Source organism: Colias eurytheme, chromosome 9 (genome assembly GCF_061535395.1).
Source record: "Colias eurytheme isolate Ceu_HAF_F1 chromosome 9, ilColEury1 Martin Lab GWU primary, whole genome shotgun sequence".
Taxonomy (NCBI): domain Eukaryota; kingdom Metazoa; phylum Arthropoda; class Insecta; order Lepidoptera; family Pieridae; genus Colias; species Colias eurytheme.
Window position 1 is genome coordinate 1638792 of NC_142988.1, and position 16369 is coordinate 1655160.

The 16369-nt window shown below is 35.0% G+C and overlaps 2 protein-coding genes across 5 annotated transcripts; one reads left to right on the forward strand and one right to left on the reverse strand.

Moving 5' to 3' along the window:
* Nucleotides 1–2: 2 nt before the first annotated feature.
* GTPBP1 (GTP-binding protein 1) lies at nt 3–10855 on the forward strand. Of its 3 annotated transcripts, none has more exons than XM_090105680.1 (14): nt 3–179; nt 491–668; nt 1466–1577; nt 2572–2743; nt 3125–3303; nt 3720–3883; nt 4779–4901; nt 5192–5307; nt 5696–5840; nt 6266–6448; nt 7151–7286; nt 7634–7767; nt 9046–9153; nt 9889–10855. In XM_090105680.1, exons 2-14 carry the CDS (start codon nt 570–572, stop codon nt 10012–10014), a joined length of 1797 nt encoding a protein of 598 aa, XP_089961806.1. In that variant the 5' UTR covers nt 3–179; nt 491–569; the 3' UTR covers nt 10015–10855. The 3 variants fall into 3 exon arrangements, with proteins under 3 accessions (XP_089961806.1, XP_089961805.1, XP_089961807.1); XM_090105679.1 differs by lacking the exon at nt 3–179 and adding an exon at nt 186–324; XM_090105681.1 differs by lacking the exon at nt 3–179 and adding an exon at nt 197–275.
* Nucleotides 10856–13835: 2980 nt separating this feature from the next.
* Nucleotides 13836–14676, reverse strand: MED9 (mediator complex subunit 9). Of its 2 annotated transcripts, none has more exons than XM_090105692.1 (3): nt 14407–14676; nt 14224–14350; nt 13836–14112 (listed from the first exon to the last, which is right to left on the reverse strand). In XM_090105692.1, the coding sequence occupies exons 1-3, from the start codon at nt 14502–14504 to the stop codon at nt 13972–13974; spliced, it is 366 nt and encodes a 121-aa protein (XP_089961818.1). In that variant the 5' UTR covers nt 14505–14676; the 3' UTR covers nt 13836–13971. The 2 variants fall into 2 exon arrangements, with proteins under 2 accessions (XP_089961818.1, XP_089961819.1); XM_090105693.1 differs by having other exon boundaries at nt 14224–14329; nt 14407–14672.
* Between the last annotated feature and the right edge of the window lie 1693 nt (nt 14677–16369).

Sequence of the window (16369 nt, forward strand, 5' to 3'; positions counted from 1 at the left end):
GCATATACTGCCATTTTAAATGGCGTGAAAAAATTATATACTTATTGCTAGCTATGTTATAATAATTATTCTGAAAGTAAGTAAGAAGTAAATTGTTTCCAATTAAATAGTATGTAGATATTAAACATCTTTGCTGAAATAAAATGCTGCAATAGGCACGCGTCAGCAATGTTTTGAAGGTGAGTTGTCAAAAAGTTGGCATATATTTCCATCTGTTTTATTTTCGTGAATCGAGTGAAATCTATTTTCATTACTGAAAGACCTGATATTGTATAGTTAAGTCAATAAATTGTTTAATTTTTGAAACAATTTCATAAAGTAAAGGTAGTTAAAATAGATATTAAACTATTACAAATGACAAAGTGAGATAACAATTACTTATTGAATTACAAGGAATTGAAAAGAACAGTATCATTTTTATTTTGCTGTGCAGTTTATTTACGTCTGGGCTTCGTGAAATTCTTGTTATAAGATTTATTTTTGTTTTTAGGGGGCGTCGCTATTTGATTATCAATACGTGATGACATAATGTCGTAATTGTTTTGAGTATTAAGAAGAAATTTAACAATATGGATAAGTCAGCAGAGCCTGAAAGGGTGGCAAGTCCACTACCAGAAGCTGAGATCCAAATGGAGTCGGAGACGGACTACTCGAGCATAAGAGGAAAAGTAAGTTATTATTACCTAAGTTATTACCTTACATGGCTGTTATTTTTCGCGCCACATATCGTTCATATTTCGTCATACATATGTGTTTGGATTCAATGAATGAATTAGATATATTATATTCTTGAAATACAGTTTAGTGATCTTGCTTCAAAAAATAATTCTAAATACATTTCATTTTGATATTATAGAAAGTTAAATCTTTTATAAAAAAAAGTATGTACCTAATCATAATACCTATATCGAAAAATAAATAAAATAACAGCTGTAAGCAGTTTCATGATAGAAGCTTTGATAAAACAACATTGTAATGAACACAATAAAGTTGTATCATTTTAATAGCATTAGAAAATGTTGTGCAATATAATATACTAAGCTCGGAGCTTTTTTTTATGTTCTCCCTTCAAGTATAACAAAACATAAAGAGATATATGTTTTTATTTGAAATATTCATGATGGATACTGACCTATGTGTAAACTTATCAGATAAGACAAAACGTAATATAAAAGTGAAATGATTACCTAAATGTAAACAAAGACCAGAGAAAACACTTTCAACATAAATTTTAATTTACCCATACTAACAACAATATAATATTTTTATATTCTAATGCCTTTCATTTTTTATCTTTACTGAATAATAGAATTATCTTATCTTTTGTCATAAATAAAACATTCTGGCTTCAATACTAAATAAACATATAAGTATGGTATTAACTATTATTTGTGCTATTTTTTCAAAAATTATAAAACTACTATAATATCTATATGTATGCTGTATACATGAATGAATGTTACAGATGATACATGTAAGTCCAACAACTGAGGAATATGAACTATTAAAGAAACAACTTACTGAACGCCTAGAAGCTGGCAATGGTGAAATAATTTACGATATTGGCCAAGGAGAAGGTATGTTATGATATTCCCTTATATTTTTAAATAACTTCTAATACAGTATCCTATCCTATCCTACTTCCTACTAATATTATAAATGTGAAAGTTTGTGAGGATGTGTGTGTGTTTGTTACTCTTTCACGCAATAAAGTAACTTCTTTGTCCCACTTTTCTTCTTTTTATTTGTGTGTTGTAGCTTACAGACCAGGTGAATATAGATACAATTTGGATCATGCTTATGTAAGAGTATTTGTACAATTTTGAAACATTGTAGTTGTTTATTTACAATGTCTTATATTACATAACTAACCGCTCCGCGCGGTTTCACTCCCGTGGCTCCTCTCCTGTTGGTTGTAGCGTGATGCTATAGCCTATAGCCTATAGCCTTCCTCGATAAATGAGCTATCTAACACCAAAAGAATTTTTCAAATCGGACTAGTAGTTCCCGAGATTAGCGCGTTCAAACAAACAAACTCTTCAGCTTTATAATATTAGTATAGATAACATATGGCAGAGATTTAATGTTCATATAACACTTCCTATCTCATAATTATTGTATCATGATCTTAAGTTATGTTTGAGATTTCTGATAAGCATGTCCGTTTGCATTGCAACACTTAGATAACTACTATTATGAAATTACACTACAATTATTGTAATTAGAAAAATTAAAGTTTTTATGAATAATGAAGGAACTTGTCATAACTAACTGATGGAAATGATAGAAAAAATGGATTTTAATGAATAAACCAACTTGAAAGTTTTGTAAATATTGCAAATTATGTATGTACTCGAAATATAGAAATACTAGCTTTTCTCCGTGATAACATAGTGGAGTCATAACACGAATCAGTTTTCAAACAATCACTTTCCTGATAATAATGAACACAACAAAACAGAATGATCGTAATAATTCACGCGTTATGTCGTGACTCGTGACCAAGGGACATACGGATTCATTTGTATAATTATATAGATTATTCCTATTCTGAAAAATATTATTCTTCAGACGGCAAGGGTCTAACAGAAGACGAGTACAACGCGTCAGTAGCGACGCTACAGTCGCTTGTCAGTGAGCGGGTGTCCTGCGTCGAGTTACGGAAGTGGGACTGTGGGTCTGGCATTGTGGGCCAGTATCTGCTGAGGACGGAGCTCGATCACAATGATTTTATGGAAATCAGGTATGGTAGAGGTTGTAATGTGGGTTTTTTGTAGTGATTTTTATATACGTTTATTACAGTTAATGGTAAGGAGTAGATTTTTGAAGTTATTTGTTGTTTTCGCTTCGGTCGCAATATCAAGGATTGTTAATAGTGGTCAAACATGTCAAATTTAACCTTTCGAAATTTATAAATTTGGTAAAAAATTACCTTTTTTTCACAAAACATATATCATATTATCAGTTTATTTCAAAGATACCTATTAAATAAGAAAACGAATCTATGTAAATTGATAGCAGTAATATTAAGCAGTGGCTTTTATAAATACACAATTATTGTTACTAGTACGAACTACTATTGCTATAAAGAAAAGGTAATTTATATGTTCTTATATTATTTCAGGGTAGCCGTAGTAGGCAATGTGGACGCAGGTAAATCCACCCTACTGGGCGTGCTCACACACGGTGAACTGGACAACGGGAGAGGGCATGCGAGACAGCGGCTCTTCAGGCACAAGCATGAAGCAGAGACGGGGAGGACCAGCTCCGTGGGGAACGATATACTCGGCTTTGATAGTATGGGTGAGTTAAATTTATATTTATTCTGTCATTTAATCTTTAGTATGAAGCAGACACTTTACCACTAAGTTACATCCCATCCATAATTTAATCAATAATAATGTGGACTAACTGCTTGAAATTTATTTACGTACTAATTCTTAGTAAAATATTCCATATATTGTACGAATTTGTATAAACGAATGTATTTTAATAAAAAATATATTTTGTATCTTATTCATAATGTATCTTTTTGCTCGCCAGTATGTGTAATCAAACAAACACGCAAAAACACATACAAGCACGCACTTACGCAACCTACGCACGCACGCACATACGTACGCGAACATACGCTTACACACACACGTACACATTCACACGCACGCACAGGTACCCAACATTGGTTATTCCATTCAAAAATCTATCCATTTTTCAAACAGGTAACGTGGTGAACAAGCCGGACCACGGAACCCTAGACTGGGTGAAGATCTGCGAGAAATCGTCCAAAGTGATCACGTTTATCGATCTAGCGGGGCACGAGAGGTATCTGAAGACAACGGTGTTCGGTATGACCGGGCACGCGCCGGACTTTGGTATGCTTATGGTGAGTTGGAATAACTTGTTTAATTTATAGTATTTTTATTACATAATAGAGGAAAATATAATTTACCCAGTAAACAAAATATTTCAACATTGAAAATTTTTCTTAGGTAATTATAGTTGAGCCAATTTAATAGGCAACATTTGACGTCTATCAATTTTATCTTCATAGGGTGGTAACCTGCTTAAAAACATCGATTAAAGCGAATTAATCGATACGGACTTGAAACAATTGTCAATCGAACTTGAAACACATGTCAATAATTTATGATGATTTTTATTCCCAAGTAACCAATGCATTCGATTCTAGATGTCAGATTTCGATTTTTAGAGTAACGTCTCTGGTATTTATAAAGAAAAAAGGTTTATTGACACAAAATTGTAGCGACGTCAGTTCTTTAAATAAGAAAATGTTTATTATGTTTAGAATGGTTTATCAGTAAAATCAAATCTCAAAATTAGTTGCATTGGTCATAATTATTATAAATATGTAATCGTAATTGAAAAAAGTTAAGCAAATGTGCAGTTCTAACAAAACGAAATATCATGTTATTCTATGTCGTCGTTACTAGGTTACGTTGTTGAATTTTGTTGAACTGTCAAATGTTGCCTATTAAAATGGCTCTACTATAGTAGTTTTCTTTAATTACCAACAGACATAAAAAAATATTTTTTTATTGATATAGATAAGATGCCTTTATGTACAAAAAATAATGAAATGAAGCATGATTTTGAAATCTGAGAATGAATCAAACTACTTATGCATAAAACCTACCTTTGCAAAATCTATTTCCGTTCTTAATATTCATTTTTCAAGGTTTTGAGTGTATACTGCACTATTTGCTTAGATTTGAAATAAAAATGACATCAATATATATATTTCTGTATATTTACAACAGATCGGAGCCAACGCGGGTATAGTGGGCATGACAAAAGAGCACCTGGGGCTTGCGCTGGCGCTCTCTGTACCAGTTTTTGTGGTGGTCACCAAGATTGATATGTGCCCGCCTAATGTGTTACAGGTAAGAAAAAAAAAAAGAAGTCAAATCTGGAAAAATATATGTACCCTTTCTCATAAATGAATTCTCTTACTCTTTTTCTTTCTGTTAATTTGATTTAAAGTTTATTCTATGTATGTCTGCAGTTTTATTGCTAAACAGAGTATTTCGTTTTACGAATTAGCTAAAATTATTGATTGCACCATATGTGCTCTAAGTTGTTTTGCGGAACCCTAAATAATTATAGAGTTAAAACACACAAAGAAAAATATTTTTTTTTTTTAATGGATTAACTTATAACCGCATTGTTACAGGACAATCTGAAGCTACTAATTAGGATACTGAAGTCGTCCGGCTGCCGGAAAGTTCCTGTCATGGTGAAAACGAAAGATGACGTCATAGTTAGCGCAACTAATTTTGTATCTCAGAGGTACGATTGATTTATTCACCTAAATCATATACAAAATATAATAGAACAATGGTTTAAATTAGAGTTAAAATATAATATGATACAATTGATTTAGTGTGCACAGAACTCATAATTGATCCTTCGAGCCGGATCTTATCAATTTTTTTAGCAATATTTTGTTATCCTATCCTCATTGGTATTTTTAACGTATTTCTACTTATTGTAAATATTTTCTATTTTCTGTTTCTTAAGACTGAATAGATATTAATTAATCCATCAGGCCCCGGAATCACAGACACGTCAATAGAAAATCTATTGTGTCGCGGTCGGATCTGGCCGCTCGGTGGTTGAGAGGTTAAATATTTTGTCTTTTTTTGTTTCTTTTTCCTAATTTACATGAAATTCGCAGGCTATGCCCAATATTCCAAGTGTCGAACGTGACTGGCGAGAACCTGCAGCTGCTCACGATGTTCCTCAACCTGCTGAAGACGAGGATGCCCTCACAGGATGACAAGCCTGCGGAGTTCCAGATCGACGATACGTACTCTGTTCCGGTAAACTCAAACATTTATTTATTCAATAATACTTCTTCTAGAAATAATTTTTGAATCGTCATAACATAGTTTTACCATTTACTACCGGTTTGAAAAGCAGTTTCTACTTTCTAGCAAATAGTTAAATTCATTTTTTAAGTTTATTGAAGAAAAGTGAATGAAAATGTTACCTTTTTTTAATAAGAAAGTAAAATTGTAAATATATTTAAGTCAATAAAAAGTAATTAATTATTTTTTTGTGACAATTCAAATTAATTGTAATCACCATATTTTATTTATTTTTTCGGACTACATAATGTATGATATTTTTAAATATACATATTTGTGAACTACCCTCAAAATATTTATCTTTTCCACGGTTATATTTCCCACGTGTTTGTCAATTATTGCTTCCGTGATTATATTTCTATTTATTTTGCCCCCAGGGCGTAGGCACAGTAGTGTCAGGCACAACACTAGCGGGAGTGATCCGTCTCAACGATACACTACTCCTCGGCCCGGACCCGCTCGGTCGGTTCGTGCCGATCGCCGTGAAGAGCATACACCGCAAGCGTATGCCCGTGCCCGAGGTGCGAGGGGGACAGACTGCTAGCTTTGCGCTTAAAAAGGTTAGTTGAACAGGAAAAGTGGGATGAAGAGCTAATTTTGTGTTAAAGAAAGTAAAATATGAAATGAAATGAAAAATTAATTAGACAGAATTGTGGTTACAAAGGTATTATGGCGGGATAAACGCCTAGTTTCGATTTGTAGAAGATATGATATAGGGGGAGGGGACACAAACGGCTAGTTTCGTGCTAAAGGTGGGTAGTGTGGCGGGGAGATATGGGGTAAGTGAGTTATGTTGTGGTCGTTAAATTCGCACTTAGGTTGGCCACAACCCGGGTAGGGATAGAACGAGACTTTACTTCTCACTCTACTTTATTGAAGTGAAACTTCTTTATCGGGGTTGGAAAAAAATCAAGTGTAACATTTTTTCGTTACGCGTGACATTTTTCCGTTACGCGCCATCTTTGATTCGACGTACTTCTGAAAGTTGCATATAGTAAACTATTTTTTTAAAAATAAGGTGTGTACACTAGTACACGCACACATTTTTTATCTTTCTATCTCTACCGTGACAAAAACTTAGTGTTTATCCTTGAATGTTCCATGATCAGCTATTTAAAATAATCATTTTTTAAATAAAAAAGTGTGTATCTGCCTAGCACATATCAATATCGTGGCTTTACTCCATGACGTGACCTTGAAATTTTACTCTCAACGCGCCTAAAAAAATTTCACTAACACAAAGTACATAATATTTGCAACAGATAAAGCGGTCCGCGATCCGCAAGGGCATGGTGATGGTGTCTCCCGCGCTGAACCCGCAGGCGTGCTGGCAGTTCGAGGGCGAGATACTGGTGCTGCACCACCCCACCACCATCTCCTCGAGATACCAGGCTATGGGTATGGAACACCCCTAAATTATTTTTATGTAATATGTTTATCGGGAATGAAAAATAAAGATATTGTGAATGTGTTAACTATGTATGTAAGCAGTTGAAATAATTTTCAATTTTGAAAAATGTTACTTTTTAGTAGTGGACTACTTGTTAAAACACTTGTGATTTTTGGTCCTTCGAGCCGGATCTGTAGTATTATTGGAATATTGCGTAGTTAAAATAATCTAGTAGGAGTGTAAGAGATTTAATTGATCTATTACCATCCTTCCAAAGTTTTTTTGTTTATTTTATTGTATATTTCTTCCGATTTTTGTTTTCTATTTTTATTTTTAATGTTCATTTTATTTACAGTGCACTGCGGCAGCATCCGGCAGACCGCGTCGATCCTGTCGATGTCCCGCGAGTGCCTGCGCACGGGCGACAAGGCGCGCGTGCGGTTCCGCTTCATCAAGCACCCGGAGTACCTGCGCACGGGACAGCGGATGGTATGGGGCGGCGTTGTGTCATCACAACTACACGTTTTGACGTGACGACGTCTTATAATTGAAGTGAAAACTTCTTTAGCGGCGTTGAGCACTTTTTCTGTAATGGGTATAAAATCTTAAACTCGCGTCAGGACACGTGACCTGATCGAAAAAGCGTAAGACGGATGGAGAGTAGACAGCTATCCCCTCTCTACTACGCGCGTTTTCCCTTCTGCCGGCATTCTCGGAGTGCAACCCGTCTTTTTTCGATAGAGCCGGTTGCACGCACGAAAAAACATGACTCATGCGGCATTACCTCGCTCTGAGGCATTCCATGTGAGGCTTGAAGTGCAAGCGAGAGCGTGGAACGAGCGACAAAGAAGCACAATCGGACGTTGTCACGTTCAACTATCGTCAGTAAACCGACTTTACAGACAACCAATTTTAATGTCCATTTTAAACTTGGCATACCGCTCGAACGGTGAAGGAAAACATCGTGAGGAAAACATGTCAAATAATCAAAAGTTCGACGACATGTGTCATCCGCCAACCCGCACTTGGCCAGCGTGGTGGATGATGGCCGAACCCTCATATGAGACCCGTGGGCCGTGTCCCAACATTGGGAGCGTATATGGGCTGATAATGATGATGATGACGGCAGACTGCGTCGATAGCAACTCCACATTGCACGACCATATACATTTTTGACGTTATAACGTTTTTAAAATCGTTTTAGTCGGGTGACATGTTCAGAAACTTGTGTCACACCAAAACCTCACAAGCGCGATCGCAGGTATAACGAGAGAGAGACGGACCGATCTCCCGTCTCATCTCGAGCGCTGCCACTGCATTATGTTATCACGTAAACATCTCGATCGTAAACCTACTTTACTGACTTACTTGACTTAGTGTCCTGTGGCCCCTATGTGGGGCAGAGGGCGTCCACAGTGCGCCGCCATCGCGTTCTGTCTTGGGCTACGCTCTTCACCTCCTGCCACGTCAACCCAATCGCCCTAGCCTCCGCCGCCACCGATCGTCGACAGGAAACCTACTTTACAAACAACCAATTTTTTTTAACCAAAAATATACTGTCAAAAAATGTGTACAAAATTCATATTTTTGTAAATCGAATGAAGTATTCGCTTGTAAATTATTACATTCCATTGTTTTAATTTGTGCATTATCTATTTAAATTATTATTGAACAAACATAACCACATGTAAAACTTGCGTATATATTACCTATTTCATTATTTATTTTCAAAATTTAACCCCTAATCATATGTATGCGCATACGCAGGTGTTCCGTGAAGGTCGCACGAAGGCCGTGGGCAATGTGTTACGGCCGGAACCTCACGCTCAGCCCGCGCCAAGGCACGCGAGACACGAACATCGTATGCTAGCCGCTGTGAGTATACACACACACAAATTTATAAACCAATTTATATTCACACACAGACACACACATCCATATACTAGTTGCTCTGCGCGGTTTCACCCCCGTGGCTCCACCCCTGTTGATGATATATAGCCTATAACCTTCCTCGATAAATGGGCTATCTGACACCGAAAGAATTTTTCAAATCGGCCCAGTAGTTCCCGAGATTAGCGCGTTCAAACAAACAAACAAACAAACTCTTCAGCTTTATAATATTAGTATAGATAATTTTTGGTGTCAAAGCAAGCCAACGAGCATGTGGGCCGCCGATTTGAAGTGGTTTAAACAGATTTATATTCATACAAACACACCCTAAGATACTAGATATTGAATTGTACAATATATTTTACCAAAAATAAAATTGATTATTAATTGTAATAAACTAATCATTAATAATTAAATAATACAAAATTAAGTGATCCATTTAACAGTTATCTTAAAATAAGTCGGTATAAAACTTGACAAAAATTACCCTAGCCAGTAAGCATAAAAAAATGTTGTGTGGTTTTATGAAACCACGGTAAAAGTGAAACTGTTCGAACGGTTCCGAACACTGCTTTGTGTAGCGCATGTCGCGTGTCGGTCGGCTGCCGAGTAGGTATACCTACTCGGCAGCCGCGATACACGCGACATGCGCTACACAGACCAAAAAGTGAAGAGACGATGTAATAAAAGTTTCACTTTAATAACAAATAAATTAAACAGGTACAAGAATCAGACGAGTCCGGTGCGACATCACCGTTCGAGATGTCAGGAGACAAGCGGCGTAGACGCAAGCGACACGATAACAACAAGCCGGCTGCTTCACATTCTGCTGTGGCTGCTAATTAAAATAATTAAATACACACATAAACACACACACACACAAGTTGATAGACACAGAAATACAAGGGCAAATATACAGACTAACATAAGAAAAGAACATATAGACGTCGAGATGAGACATAAAATTGGATTAAATTTTATGTCTTCTAGACTTAACAAAAACATCCAAGCCGGGTCTGCAAATTTGGATTTTTTTTTATTTTGAACATAACACAGACAATTCAGAACACTAATACAAAAAAACAACAATACATGGAAACTTTAATACAACAAAATGTTTAGTTCTTAGATATATCAACTTAGAACGGAGTATTATGTTTAAGTACATTTTTTTTTATAATTATTATACTTAATATGTTAAAATATTTCGAAATTGAGGGTATCCATTTGACAAATGGAAATATTTTAATGAAAATTTTCATAATATATTTGGGAAGCAAATACATATAAAAATAGCAACAATACTTTTAAAAGGACATCAAAGACATGCAATAAAAAAACAGACAAAGTATATTAAAACTTAAAAGTTAATTCTGTCAAAAGAGAAAAAGAAAGCTTTTGTAAGAGAGACAGAATGACGATCGGCATACAAGAATTATATTTTTATAATTCATGATTCCACTTGTGTACTATCAAGTACATATTTTTACTTTTTAGAAAATTATATTTAATGATTTTCACTTACATAATATAAATAAGCACAATTTCCATAAAAACTTCTCTATTTTGTATAGATCTATAACATATTTTCTCACTTTTTATATTTCAATCTATTTTCACTAGCATTCAGAAGTATTTGTGGCCAAGGTAATGATAAATAGCTGTTAATAATATCCACTTTTTTAACGAGAAACAAGACATTAATGTTAACTTTTACTACTAAAATTAAAATAGTTAATATGTTCTTGTAGTAGGATACAGTTGAATTCACAATGCTCTGTACAGGATAGTATGTAAATGTTATGTATGAAAATTAGTTTCTGACCTTTTAAGAGATACATTTTTTGGGAATCTCTACTGGGAAGTTATGAAATTAAAAAAATAAGTTCTCTTAAATAGCGTGTATGTCATTTTCATGATACTTTTAGATTACAAAACAAAGGCATAAATTAAGATAAGTATCATCTTATCGATGATCGATCCATAGTTACCTTTATTCCCTTTTTTAAGAAAAATCCACAAAAAATGTAGACAACATTTGTAAGGGCGTATTCAGAAAGAAAGCTGGAAACTTATAAGCGCTTATCGGCGCTTGTCAGCGCTGGTAACCCGCGCAGGAAAATATGTTGTTACGTGTTCATACACGCACCGATAAGCGCTGAATGGCGCCGACAAGCTTCAACAAGCGCTGGTCAGCGCTGGGCGCTGCCATATAAAATTTGTCTTGGTCTGCTTCAACCTGCTTCATTTGTGTAGAACGAACCAGCGCTGACAGGCGCCGGTAAGCGCTTATAAGTTTCCAGCTTTCTTTCTGAATACGGCCTTTAGCATCACTTATGAGTCCTGTACACCATCTGTCTAGTGTTTTGTAAACTAATTAGCTAAGTGTTGTAGTGTTCTTTACGAAACAAATGTAATTTTATTTACTTTAACACAAATGGTGGATGTGAATAATAGATACCGCCTAAAGAAGTACAAGGTACGTCTGGTAGAGTAAGAACAACATATTGTAGCGAACCGTCTATTTTACCATATACATACTTATTATATTTACTATGTCAAATTTTTTCTATATTTTCGGTGTTTTTAATATCAAATATAAATAGTTTATAATTAGTGCAATTCATGTTTGGCTTTCCATAGGATTAAGAGAATTATTTCAGTTGGAAATGTTTCGAAAATTATTTTGTAAAATTTATTTGAGAGTGATGTTATTTGATTTAAATTTTAGAATAAATCCTTGCATGTGTATATACAAATACATTTTCATTTTTAATGTGTAAAATATTTCACATACATGTACCCTGAATATTTGGTAGCATTGATTGGTGGATGACATGTTTAAAACAATTGTATGCAACTATCAAAATATTATTATAAGTCATGGTAACACTTAGACACTTTACAATGTGTATGTTAAATTGCCTATTTACATTTTGCTATTCCACTGGCAATAATGTCCAATTTTTAACCTTTTGAACGCCAATGACATCTATAGATGTCATGCGCAATCGTGCCCTGTGCGCCAACGACACCTATACATGCCAAGAAACAGATCATAGATAAATACAAATTAAACATATTAAACCTTTACTTTTACGTGTTTTATTTATACAGTTTATGAACTGAATCCCCAGTTATTACATAATTGTACACAGTAAACAAAATTGCCAAGTAGTTATTCAAATATTTGATGACAAAAAATAACTTAATTAATGGCTAAAAAAGCATGTTCTCTCGCGCCAATGACATGTATACGTGCCTACTAGTGATGTAGTGTAATATTCAAGTAACTTCAATAAAATTTCAGCGAAATTACTCTAATTCGCTTAATTTTTGTAATAACTACAAAAAAAATATATAAGCTTAGTCACTGAGAAAAAAGGTAAATACTACATTCTTTGGTATAATACCATATTGTCTATATTGTGGATATTGTTGATTTGAATATTTTCCTTTTCGCCAATCATGCGCATCCCTAGCACAGTATCGATATGCAATCCCTTCTGCGCCATTGACATGAATAGATGTCGGACTGGTGACGTCGTAAGCGCGTGCCGTGTTGTTAAGTGCGGAAAGTTGTAAAAATATTTTATCGAGTAGCGGGCGAGTGAGCGAGCAGTTTTCAAAATTTATTACCTAATAAGTCTAATCAGTGCCTTTATTAGAATATTCTTATGATACAAATTGTCGCTATGTCATATCAAAATATGGTAATTGACCTAAATAGGTACCTACATATAATTAGTATTTGTAATAACTCAAGTATTAAACTAAATGATTGGAAAATAAATATGTAGTTTTAATGCAATTCCCTTTATTTAAAGGTAATAGTTGTTTTGATATTTACAAATAAACACTCCACAATAATACCTATAGTTCATATAAACTTAATAAATAAACTCGATAAGTTATAATAATATACAGCTACACATCCCTAATCAGAAGCGAGAGATTATAAAAAAAAGGATGGTAGCCCGCGCCATTGGCATGTATACATGCCAATGGGGCGTAACTGATAGAGAATAGTGCTGTAACTTGCTGCAATTTTATATGTATTTTTGTATCTCAAAAGGTTGATTTTTTTTGTTGATAGTTGCTATAAATGTGGTCTTAAGTTTTTACAGTAGGAGATGAGGTTAAATAAATATTATTTTTGTGTTATAAGCTGTTTATTCAAATATTCAGACGTGAATTATTATGTTTATCGATAACATTTTGGACTCCCTACTATTTTCAAGGTTATCTCATTGAATTTGTGGCTTGGCGTGGAGGGCACGGCGATGCGTTTTTGCTCTGGCGGTCAAAAGGTTAATATTATGTGTAGGTAAATGCTGAGTAGGTTGTGTCTTTTTAGTGTTGCTAGCACTCCATATCATAGATATTCAGTATTTGTGTTTGTGATGTGATTTCTTAGTCTAAGTAATGACATATTTTTATTAATTTGTTCTGAATTTGGAAAATAAAATTAGCTCAAAATAAAATTGATGTTTTATTGTAAAATTACATTTATACTAAATAATAAATCTACAATATGCCTACATAGTTGAAGAGCGAGTGTCATTTCTTTAGTTGCTTCTTGGCATCTTCAATGCCTTCTTTCATATTTTGACTTAATCTTTTATAGAATGACATTAATCTATTCACTTTTTGCGGGTCCAATTCTGAAATCTTTTCTTTACTTCTAAAGAATACAGATACAGCGAGTTGGGCTGCTCTTCTAACTGGGTAGGACTCAGCAATCTTCTGAACCAGTCTTTCATTATTAGCTAAATATCTGAATATTGCTCGGAGAGGCATCATTCACTTGAATGAAGTCTCAAAAGAGCACATATTACGATACTTCTGAAGCAATTCCCTTTTCAACCGTAGTTGAGTCTGGAGTATCTCAAACTGTTTAAGTTGGTCTTGTTTGTTGAATTCTATTCCAGGTAGGCGCTTTATCTGAAAAAGTAAATATATTTATGAAACTAACACTCTTTATTGCAGAACTGTTTTTAAACAACTAAAAACATGTGTAATGTAGTAATAATAACAGAATATTACAAACTATACCTGTGCACGCGCAAAATCCAATTTCTTCTGTAGATCTAAAACTTTTAAGCTGCAATCTTGTGACTCTCGTACCTTGGCAGTATTATCGTGAAAGTCCCGCTCTACGCTGAAATAAGTACGTAATAATCTAATGTCAAAAAATATTATCTCCATTATCTAAAAATAAATATTTTGACACAATACCTTCGTATTATTTCGTAAACAATCGGCAAAAAGTCTACATCTACTTCTTGAACAGTGATTGGAGTTAAATGTTCTGAATGATCAGTATTGTTTTCCATAGTGTTTCAAAACTATGGAAATAACTAATATTGGCTATATTTTATGATGCTGCATTGATGTTTTTATATACACAATACAATTACAAGAAAATACCTCTTACATTCCTTTTAAATACATATGCGAGCAGCGAAATTGGAAATATTAAAAATATATAGATGACAAATTGACAAATGACATTTAACATGGCATAGAGCAAACCATAGCACAGGCTGGACCATAGTGTTGATGCACAGATGTCTAAGACAGATGTTGAGTTGCTAAGGCCGCCTGTCCATCTGCAAGAAAACTTCCGCAAGAAATGTCCGACAGTCTGTCTGACAGCAACTTGCAAGTCTAATTCCGCGTTTCCACCTGCAAGTAGATTTGCAAGTTGCTGTCAGACAGACTGCGGAGACATTTCTCGCGGAAGTTTTCTTGCAGATGGAAACGAGGCCTTACAATGTCTTTATTTTAATCTTTGCTTGAAACATTCGTGAAATAGAATATAGTGAAGCCGTGACTGCAACGAAGTTCAGTTTGAATAGTAAATATACTGTGTTGTAGAATTATTCTTGGTGGCGCAGATTTAAAATTAGATTTAAATGTTTGTGTCGTGTAGACCTGTGGTGTAGACCCATTATAGAAAAACACAATATGTCACAATGACAGCAACGTTGACATTTGTCTAATGTCTTTGTCATTTGTGATGTGATTTGTGAATTGTGTGTTCTACATGATGGTTGGACTTTGACATTTGGCGTGATTTCTGTCACACGTGTTTGGGTTATTAATTTAGTGTTTTGGCTATTTTAACAATAATATATTCACTTTGAGCTGTTTTGTGTTCGTCTTTAAGTGTTTAGTCTGTGGTTATAGTGGTAAGTGTACTAACAATTCACTAATATGGGCCCTGATCCACCCGATCCTAAACCCCCGGACGTCCAGGAAAGAAGCATGGAATTGGACATCTCTCAGAATAAGAGGCAAAGGTGTCCGTCACCTGAGTCTACAGATGAATCTCCAATCAAACGCTTTGTTCCATCTGATCCCATTTCACCTGTTAACCCGTCTGTATTTGTTGATCCCATTTTAAATAATCCTATAAGATATAGTGGTGATGAAGTTGGACCATACATTGTCCACGTATCTCGCGTAGAAAACGATCCTTCTGCCGGCCTGTCCATCCGTCCGATCAAATTTGGATCTTTCTTATTTAGCCAAAAAGTACCTAATATTTTAAGAGACGGAGTAAAATCTGTTGGCCGCAACAGGATATCGGTTGAGTTTGCATCAGCTGAGGATGCTAATAATTTTTTATCTTTACCTGCTTTGGCCGAAGCTAAATTTAAGGCATTCATTCCTACCTATCATATCACCCGCATGGGTATTGTAAAAGGAATACCGATAGAATGGACCATGGATGATTTGGTGGAGTGTGCAGAATTCCCTAACAGGCACGGTCGCATACTTAAAGCACGTAGACTTAACAAAAAAAATAGCCTTGATGGAATTACAACTTGGGTTCCATCCCAAACAGTGGTTCTAACTTTCTTAGGTCAAGCAATGCCATCAAAAATCTATTGTAGATACACTTCACTTCCTGTAGAAATTTACCATTACCCAACCATCCAGTGCCACAAGTGCTGTCGCTTTGGGCATATCCGCGACCAGTGCCGCTCAAAAGAGAGGTGCTACAAATGTACACAAAACCACTCAGGCGACTCCTGTCCCATTCTTGAATCTCAAGCACTATGTGTCCATTGCAATGGCACTCACTTCGCCATTGACAAAAATTGCCCGGAACACAGCCGGCAAAAGTCAATTAAACTTTTGATGGCCACAGAAGGTATCTCATTCGAGGAAGCCTCTAAGCTTACCCCTTCAG